Below are 10,051 nucleotides of genomic sequence, written 5' to 3'. Positions count from 1 at the left end.
ATATAAGGCGGCTCGGCCGACCAATAAATAAATTAAATTAATAGTAAATAATATAGGCGGTATTCCGGCCATTATAACATGATATATAAAAAATAGTAGAGGCGGTATACCGACCATTATAACAGGGTATAAATGATACAAATAAATTTTACCGAATCGCAGAGTGATCGTGCTGATAACGTGTTATAAAAAAACTAGAATTTTATTGTATCGAAGAAATTTAAATAAGGGCAAAATTTTATACCCGTATGAGAAGATAACACTGATAGCAAGAGAGGATGTGTTATTAGAAGAAGAAGGAATGGTGTGTTTACAATCGATCGAAACGATCGTTTATATAGAAGAGAAATTCACTGTGCAAATAGTGCAGCGGGCCCCATATCTTTTATATTTTTCAACGTTTGCGGCTAATCTTTCATAACAAATTCAAAGTAGATCTTAGCTAACTTCAGCATATACCAAACATGCTTAGTTGTTATTAATAGTATTAATTGTTATTGAAAGTTCTTAACACTGATTTACTTGTTCATGCAGCAAGGTGTCATAGGGCGCAAAGCAATGACTTGTAGGAAGTGTGGTGGAACGGATCATATTAGGTGAAAGTGAAACCATTACATACACAACACAAATTAACTGTTCATTCAAACTTTAGTGGTTACCTACCTATTATTGATGAAACTAAAAAATGGCGAGAAGTGTTAGCATAGGTGATTGTATACAGAACAGTTAGAGTAGTAAATATAAATGTTAGTTGTTAAGCATTCATATTACATGTTAACATCTCCGGATAGTAATAACTTCTACTATAGAACTTAAGAAACTGGTGAGATATCATTACAAAATTGGATAACTTAACCACGTAAGGATCACTGCAAAATCATATATATATATATATATATATATATATATATATATTATTTAAAATTAGAGACTACTGAAAAGGTTAACGTCTAGGTTATAATGATAACATTAATAAAGCACGCTAAAATTTGAAAACCGGCTGGCTCTCTCTTTCATTCTTCTCTTTGGCCTCTTTTTCTTTTTGCTTCTTCTCTGCTCTCATACGGGCCAGAACAGCTGCACTGAGGCCTCCAACAAACATTATTTTTTTGAATATGTGACCTTCATGTATGCCGAACAAAGTTGACAATAGTCTCGTGCTCAATTTTGTCATCCCAAATTAGGTCATCCGGGGAGTGTGTTGTATCCTCAATCATGGATATTACCTCAGTCTGCGAACACAAACAATCAAATCAACTCACACTTTTTAAAGTAGTGGTCACAAGCATGATAGTGTAGCAGAATTCATTACATTTGGCGACTACTACACAAGATAATTATTAGCCGTAATTACTTATCGTATCAGTTACCATTCATAATAGCTTTCATTTGTTAGCCTTTAACACAGCAACATGGAGCAAATTAAATAACTAGCGACAATAACAGTTAATTATTTCTGTTACAGCTATTTTCTGTTACGTTAACTAAATATAATACTTAACAGTGGCGCTCATTCAGTAACTTCACCTAACACAATATTTAGTGGTAACTATATACGATAAGCGCTACATCATTTAGTAACTATGACATTCTAATGGTATCGGCTAATCTAACATAAAGACCAACATCAGAAGTAGTTAACCAATTTGAACATTGATGCTGGTAAGATCTTTATTTACATTTACAAAAAAAATATTAGTCGTTATTATACAGTTACTACCCTTAACTTATTCATCCAGGGTTTTAACTTGTGTTGGGTTTATGCAATATCGAGCTACTGCTAGAGGTGGGGTTGGTTTAGAAACATCTGGCTCGTCTTCTTCGTCAACTTGAAAATCGTTGCAATCAGACTCTGACTTGGAGTCTTGACTTAATCAACACAACCGGTTCAACCTGTGGAACAACCTCTTTAATCTGAGGAACTTCCACCGTAAACACAAGCTGAGTCGCATCCACAAATTCGGGCAACGCAACGCTAGTTTGAGAAAGTAGAATCTCGTCTTTCTTCTTGATCCCGATAACTAGCATTTCGAACGAGACCCTACCCCATGGACATGCCAGAAATTCTTCCAAATCTTGGATTATTTCAACATGCTCTTAGATGATACAGGGTAAAGAGACATGAAAGGTTGTGATTCTCTAGCTTCTCTGTATCAGAGAGAAAAATGAGAAAAAAAAATATAGAGATTGTTGAGTTTATGAAGAAAGAGACATGAAAGGTCGTGACTTTTAACACAATTGATAAACTACCAATAAATGTAATTGTTGCCTATTTATGTACCTCCGGCGTCATTATTGACTAATAGTGAAATCCAATGCATGGCGTGTAGTATAGAGTCTTAGGTTTTAGTCTCTGACAGAAAATCTAAAAGTACAAGATATAGGGGATGAAGTTGTGTAGGGGTGTTTTGGTATTAAAAAAAGTTTAACAGTGTCAGGGGCATTCTCCTAATTTCCACAATTTCTGTGTGTATAGAGCCTAAATACTCAAGAAAGAATTACACTCAGAGGCAGTTTTAAGTTTATTATAACACAATAAGTCACTTTCTTCTACCAAGACACTTTCTTCTAACTGTTTCTCTTCTTTCTAAACAAATTAGTCACTTCGTAACTAACAAGCTGAGTAACCAAAGTATTATATTAGCGGAAATTAACCTCAACCACACATCACTCTTTCCACTCAATGGTTCAGATTAAATCTAACACTTTTGACAAGACTTATTTATGTTTCATTTCTTGGCCATTGGATTTGCTTTTGTACTTTAACCTTTAACGATTCAAATTTACTCAGCCACATTCATCATCTCCTTTTTTGTTGTTGTATTTCTTCTGAAAATAGTAATGGGTGTTCCTCATCATCTCTTTTTTTCACCGGCGTCTCCACCGCTATTCTCGCCGGAGTGGGTCAGTCGTTATACCCTAGAATAAGATTCAAAATCCTATCTTTCTATTAATCTCTCTAAGCAAAGTGAGTGATTTCTTATTTGTTTTGGGTCAGCAATGAATCTACTCCACATCAATCATCAATAACATAGCTTTCGGTTTTGGATCCAACCCCCACCTTGTTTAAGAGCTTCTAATTGATGTGTGTGTTTTCATGCTAGCTTCATGGTAGGTCTTAGCTTGATTAATTTATGGTTGTTTTACATATGTACACTATCATATTTCTCATATACATGTATACCATTTTATGTACACATGTACGCTATTTCATACACACGCACCGTGAAAATGAATTGAATTTTGTGTTTTGTTCATCAGCTTGTTCTGGACTCATATATTTTGTGTTTTGTTCATCAACTTGTTCACCGAATCTCCGTTGTCGTCAACGAAGCCGGTAAGAAGTGTGATCTGCAATAACAATGTTAATCTAATAGTGTACATACACATTATTATCCATGTGTACCACCCATGAATGTGTACATACTTTGTTTATTTTCAATTTTTTTAATCAGTGGCACTTTAGTAAATATGTCTTCGTCTTCTCCAGAATTTTGGGTTTTCTGCAACAAATTTGCGGCCGCTATTGATTTTTTCCACAAAATTTTTCATTCTTTTACGTTTTAATTATAGGTTACACTTCATGATCATAGTTTTATCATTTATAAAATGTTTTTCAAATTCAGATTTCAAAAATAGTGAGTTTTTGTCAAGGGAAATGAGCTGAAGAGGACAAGGGAGATGAATTGAAACACGGCCACTGCGGCGGATTTCGAACATCACAACCACCACGAGCACAAGGGAGATGAAATGAATAGCACGACATGGAGGAAGAATTTTTTTTGTGTTGATTTCACGGCAAAAGAGAAGACGAACATGCAGTTTCGTGACCGAGCTCGACGGAGGTTCACCGGCAGTCACAGAGGATGACCAGGAAACACGGCGAAGAGGAGTTGTGGCATAGATGACCTGAGATCGAGAAGTTGAAGATTGAGATGTGAAGAAGAAGCTTTTTGATTTCATAATTATGTTTGTTTATTCTCGAGAAATAGAAGAAAAGTAATAAATTTTAGAAAATTGTGGGACCACTTTAGTTAGATAAAAGGAATCTAGTTAACGATGGTTTGGTTTCTAGTCATAAAAAACTACCTCAATAGTGATAACTGACCTAGAATGTAATAAAAACTTGGAAACTGTCTTATAGTGTAAAATACTCTTTAACAAACTAACATTTGTACCACTTATCAACCGGTTATACCCCTCTCATCAACAAATATCCAGTTAGCAAAGGAGAGAAGGGATGACGTCTACAAAGAAAGATATGGACAAAAATTTAACGAGCACTATTCACCATATAAAGGCATGTAAAGCCACCCACGTAACAGTTTTAGTTACCACATACATATTATAGGTGACAGAGCTGATGGTGCCAACTTAAATGATGAATGAAACTAATTTGGGATGTCTGAGACTCCAGTGATTGTGCCTAAAATGAATCGAAATGTACATATACATGACTTGGACTGAAGTTCCTGAATGTGTTAGTCCACACCAATGGCGTAGTATAGGACTACTTGGTCCCAAAACTATTCCATTTGAAACCGTTAGAATAGAAATTAGCGATCATGAGTATAATATTCACTACTAAATCTCTGCAATGGAGTGCATGATAAGGCGAAGAACAATTTTTATAGCTGAAATAGTATAGATGATGAAGCTCATGATATTATAGAGGTGACTTGAAATAGAGAAAAATCACGTCACTTAAATATTTACCGCATCCAGAATTACTGTGCACAGTAACTGTATGGACTAAAATAGAACTCCTTCCAATATATTTTGTATTCCATTTACCAACCTCAGTTCCTCTATTCTATTTTACCAAAATAGTATAGAACACCAACTTTATCACAACTCTAAATAATAAATTGTATCCTAATACACTTCCAATCCATAAATATTAAACACTAACCCTAAAAGAAAATATAAACCCTAAACAGAAATATAAACTTCAACCCCAACCATAAATACTAAAATTTTTTAATAAAAAAAAATGTATTCCATATCACCGAATCGAGATATCAAGTCGAATCGATTATTGAGGCCGGAAATCTAACCGCCCTCTCACTTCCTTGGGTCTTCTTGTGATTTCGACAGCTACTTACTTCACCGCAACAGATGCTCCCTCGCCCAAAACGACTTTGCTTACGGAAACTCTCGCCGGAGTGAAGCAGGGGAAAAGAAGAGGTGAGGCTCTGATGTGAAAATATTCAACTTTCTTTCCTTTTACCGATTAAAAATTATTGTGTAGAAGGGGTGTGATTCTTGAAGAACCACGATGCCCGTTTTACCAAAAAAATGGGTTTAATTTTAATTTTTATTTGGCAAGTTTTCCCGGTTGCTTCCAAGGGTAATACGACAATAATACATATAATTCAAAGGAAACATGAAAAAGGTAGGACAATTGGCCAGTTTCTTAATTATAAATTGATTTACTGCTATTCGGTGCAATTTCCCAAAATATTTCTATAGACATATCATCTATTGTTTTTCGCTGAAACAAGCATCCTTTGACTCTTTAGGACGAACAATATCTTCTGCAGGAAGTTGGTGTATGTGGATGGTAAATCTTATCTTATACGCAACAAACAATATATTACATTCTTTTAGAAAGCTGAGAGGAGCTAAACCAATAATAATCATATTCAAAAGGAAATGATCATAAACTCAAAATGGGCAATTTCCAAAGCGGGAGTTCGCGTCTACAGACAGAATCTTAAATAGACCACGAAAAACCAAAAAAAATATCAACATTACAAATCAAAGCAAAAGTAACAAAATAATAAAAATTACAGATGAACAAGGAAGCCACAGTTCAAATCTCACACCAAAAAAAATCCTTTCTAAGGCACAACCACCTCCTGAAAATAAAGCACACTTACTAAATCAATTTGATCTCCTCTTTCCATGTTATGTTTTAATGAATATTAAGAATTTAAAGTTGCGTGTACCTAGTACATCGGCAACATTAGCAGCCCAAAGTGCTCCGCAGAGCAGCTTGGAGAAGCAACAGAAACCTGCAGCAAAGGAGGATCTCTCTCTCTCACACAAACCTTCTTTCTCAACTTATTATAACAAGAGGGGACCTTTTGCCTCCTCTTTACAATGCGCACTCACTTGCTTAAGCTCATCTCCGAGTATCTGCCACAATAATACATATGGATTACACATTTCTATTTCACAATATTGGGTACCCAGCTACTACTTGAAACCTACTATACCTAATACATTCTGCACCCCCAATTCAAGGTGGTTCCATGTCTCAGTATGATCAATTTAAAAAGCAGTTACGAAGATATAGCTTCAAAACTCACCTACGAGGCTGTTTGTTTGGGTTGCTGTTCGACCGTTGTGGTATCCCATTGTTTTTAGCCTCTACATCCAAAGGAGAGTGGCTTAATTTCAAACCTAAACGAGCCTAAACAATCAATCTCTCCTACCCTTGTTACTCTTTTTCATTTGGTCAATGTAATAATGCGAAACAATACTTAGAATCTATTACTAAAGAAGCGTAATTACTTATAATAAACAACGCTTGAGTAATCATATCGAACATATTCATTGCTTTGTACCGGTTACCAATCATATCAGAGTAAATAATCTTTCATATTCTCTCCTAAAACTATTTAAGGCAGATGCTTTCCCCTACTATACAACAAAACAAGATACAGCAAACATCTGATGTCAATAAAACCACTTACCAGGTCTCTCCAAGGGCTTCTCTTCGACATTAGGGTTATTTGAACTGTTCTCTTGGCTGCCAAACAAAACGAAATAATTGGTAAAAATGGGCAAGTAAGCCCAAAATAAATGTTTCACTCGAGACTCACAATCAGAGAAGTTCGAAATAGTTACATGAGTTCCAAACAAAAAAAAGTAAGCCTGGTATATGAAAGCTACATGTTTCTGGTGTACATAGTACATTACTGATCCGAACAGTTCGGAAATGCAATTATAGCGTGGACATGCATTTTGCAGTGGGCAACAAATATGAGAAATCCCAATTCTAAAATCTTACATATGGTTTCTTTAGTTAAAGCTACATAGTAAGAATACTCTTCCTCTAGTATAAAGTTAAGAGTCAACATTTAAGCATATGGAAATGTGCAGGCTGATTAGCAATACTGAGAAAATAAAACGACTAATTAATAAACCTGGAGGATCCTGCAGAGGAAGGTAACCCTGGTTTGTGTGCTTGGTAAGAACCTTCAATTGCAGCATAAGGTGGAGGATATGAAGCCCCCAATGCTCCCGGGCCAGTCAGAATTGGCAGCCTGTCAATAATATAAACAAAAATAGCAGTAATCAGGAGCTAGGGAAATCTAACAACTAACAAAGAGAAGATAAATGAAAGCAACAACTCTGTTCTGTTTGGGCCAGCAAAAGACTAAATCATCACAAATAACAAAAGCATGCAGGAGGTCAACTAACAAATATGGAGTATATTCAAAACACGTAAAGTTGAGGAAACTCAAAACTAACATCCATAAATGCGGTACAGCAATAAGGAAGGACTGCATACCATGTCATCTCGGGATTTCCAGTACCATGTTCTGGTTGGACATATCCTGGAAGAGCCATACCAAAGGTCGGAACACCACCGTGCTGGCCACCGAATTGCATAACTGGACATGAAATGAACAGGAAAAAATATGAGCATTAAAATATAAAACTAATCAGACATGCATATTAGTACCAGTACAAACAGCAGGAACTGATCTCAAGCAGCTCTACACATGGGCAAGGAAGCCAAACGGCTCAGCATTATTAGCTTTTAATTTCATTAGAAGCAAGCATGAACTGATTCTTGAAGATGTTTTTAACCATTCCAACTAAGGATGAACGGTGACATTCAAGAACAACTTACCAGGCAGAAAAGCATGGAAATTGGGATTGCCATGACCAGCCGCCATGCCACCGTCTGGACCCATGAATTGTGTCGCTCCATACATAAAAGATCCCCTTCCATTAGGCTGGAGAGCCCCTTTTCCCTGGGCCAGCAAAGCACCAGTTTCGGTGGCTGACTCTGTTTCACCTGAAATATAAAGATTTTTTAATGATCCAGTTTCGGAGGAGAAAAAGGCAGCAAACTAGTAAAAGCTAGATGTTGTTCACAAGCCTGACCAGGAGATCGAGTACAGCTTAGGTAAGTACCTTTTGGCATTCCCCGGATTTGCATAGGCGAAGAAACATTGTCACCTTGATTAAGCACTTTCCCAGGGGGAGGAGCACCTCTACCTTGACTAGTAGTCTGAGAAGGGGTAGTGCGTACCCACGCAGTGCTAGGTTTTGCATTCCCAAACTTCTTTCCAGACGGCGTAGGGCTTCCATTAACGTGCAGTCTACCCATGCCAGCTTGTAAATCCTTTTGTGCCAAGTTACTGGAGGAACCTGAAGGATAGAATGGAGGAGAAGCTGAGTTTAAACTCGAAGCAACTACATTTATCCTGGCTTCTGTCTCTATGCTGTCCGTTTCTGTTGGTGCCCGTCCTGGATAAACGTGTGACACTTTTACAAAAGAATTCTGGGACCTACAGATCCATTGTGTCGGAAATTAGAGATAGAACATTCATATGTTACCTAGAGAAAAAAAAAAACAAAACTTAAAGACTCACTGTTTGGTTTGCACAGAAGGGGCTTGAGTGCCCTTTCTCAAAGCAACCTCATTTCGTCTGGGCCCTCTCCCTCTTGTGACAGCCTTAGGATACTGATTTTGGTGTCCTCGAGAATATCCACGCTCCTGACCCCTACCCTGACCACGGCCTCTGGCTCGGCCTCGGGAAGTCCTCTTCTATGTTCACAAATTTTTATCAATCAGCTTGTAAATTAAAAGGAAATACAGAAGAAGTGAAAAATGTATTGACACCGCAAGAGGAAAAATGTCAAAAAAAAAAAAATGAATAGGAGAGAGATGACTACATCATATTGCTTTTCTTGTGTATTCATCTCGTCATATTTGTCATGTCCCCATTTTCTTTCATCTCGGGATGGCCAGAGCCTCCTACCACCACGCATTCGCCTACACATGCAAAATACAAGACCAATATGAATGGATATTACTAAGTAACTTGTTTGCACAGACACTAAACAAGAGGAGAACGGAAGAGCTCTCGGTAGAGTATAAAATAGCAGTCTGCTAGTTTGTTTAGTATACTCTCCCTCCATACATACATACATTTGCATGATATAATAATAGTTCCGTGAGTTACTAACTAGTGTGGAGAAAAAACAAAACCATATAGTAATACCTATTTGGGGCAGTATCCATCTCCTGAAACCTGTCATCATGCATATAAAAAGCTCCAGCAGTTGGCACAGCAAAAGGCTCCTTCTGCTTTGGTTCTTCTCCATCCACAACAGAGTCCTCCGTCGCAGCTTCCACTCCCTTAGGCTCAGCCTCGCCAGCAACACTTGTCGTCTTGTATTCCATGTTGTCATCATCATCTTCTCCATAATCGCCCTCCTCCTCATCATAGCTATCGTCACCTTCTATGTGCAATCCTTCGTCTGCATCGTTATCAAACTCCACGACAGCACTCTGTTCATCGGATTGATCGGAATCGATGTCAGCACTCTGAATTTTTTCTCCACGGTTCTCATCCTCATCATCGCTAGCTTCTCTCCTCCTTGCAGCCAAGGAGCGCTTCAGTTCCTCGGGGTCGCTCTCATAGTCTGCTTCTTCTACGCCATCTGGGGACATAATCCTCTAACCGCCACCTCCTCCTAAGCCAAACCATAGACGAAGAGATTTAATAGAGCCATCAGTGAAGGAAAAAAAAAACTAAACCTCACTCGACCCTAATTGCAGAAGAATTATGGAACATACGGTGAACACCGCTAAAGCCCTACGATACCGTATATGAAGCGAAAGTTAGGGATTCACGACGGAGAAGAGATCCGCAGACCCTTGATTCTGGCGATTGCTTGAGTTATGAGACGGAAGGAGAGTAATAACTTCTTTTTTTATGTCGAGAGTTTCGTTTAAATATTAGTTACATGTGCTACACATATTATCCAAGTTTTTTCAAAATATCTGCAAAGATTTAGTAAG

General features: G+C 37.5%; 1 protein-coding gene across 1 annotated transcript; it reads right to left on the bottom strand.

Moving 5' to 3' along the window:
* Positions 1-5,733: 5,733 nt before the first annotated feature.
* On the bottom strand, positions 5,734-9,987 carry LOC106298240. Its single transcript, XM_013734321.1, is given in 11 exon segments — positions 5,734-6,141; positions 6,315-6,375; positions 6,702-6,757; positions 7,155-7,274; positions 7,523-7,625; positions 7,868-8,068; positions 8,071-8,531; positions 8,616-8,791; positions 8,920-9,019; positions 9,249-9,723; positions 9,855-9,987. Coding segments are annotated over 10 exon segments (1,758 nt in total). The 5' UTR covers positions 9,701-9,723; positions 9,855-9,987; the 3' UTR covers positions 5,734-6,113.
* Between the last annotated feature and the right edge of the window lie 64 nt (positions 9,988-10,051).

This window comes from Brassica oleracea, chromosome C6, assembly GCF_000695525.1.
Source record: "Brassica oleracea var. oleracea cultivar TO1000 chromosome C6, BOL, whole genome shotgun sequence".
Taxonomy (NCBI): Eukaryota; Viridiplantae; Streptophyta; class Magnoliopsida; order Brassicales; family Brassicaceae; genus Brassica; species Brassica oleracea.
The sequence above is the reverse complement of the archived record's forward strand: the minus strand, read 5'-3'. Positions and strand labels throughout refer to the sequence as shown.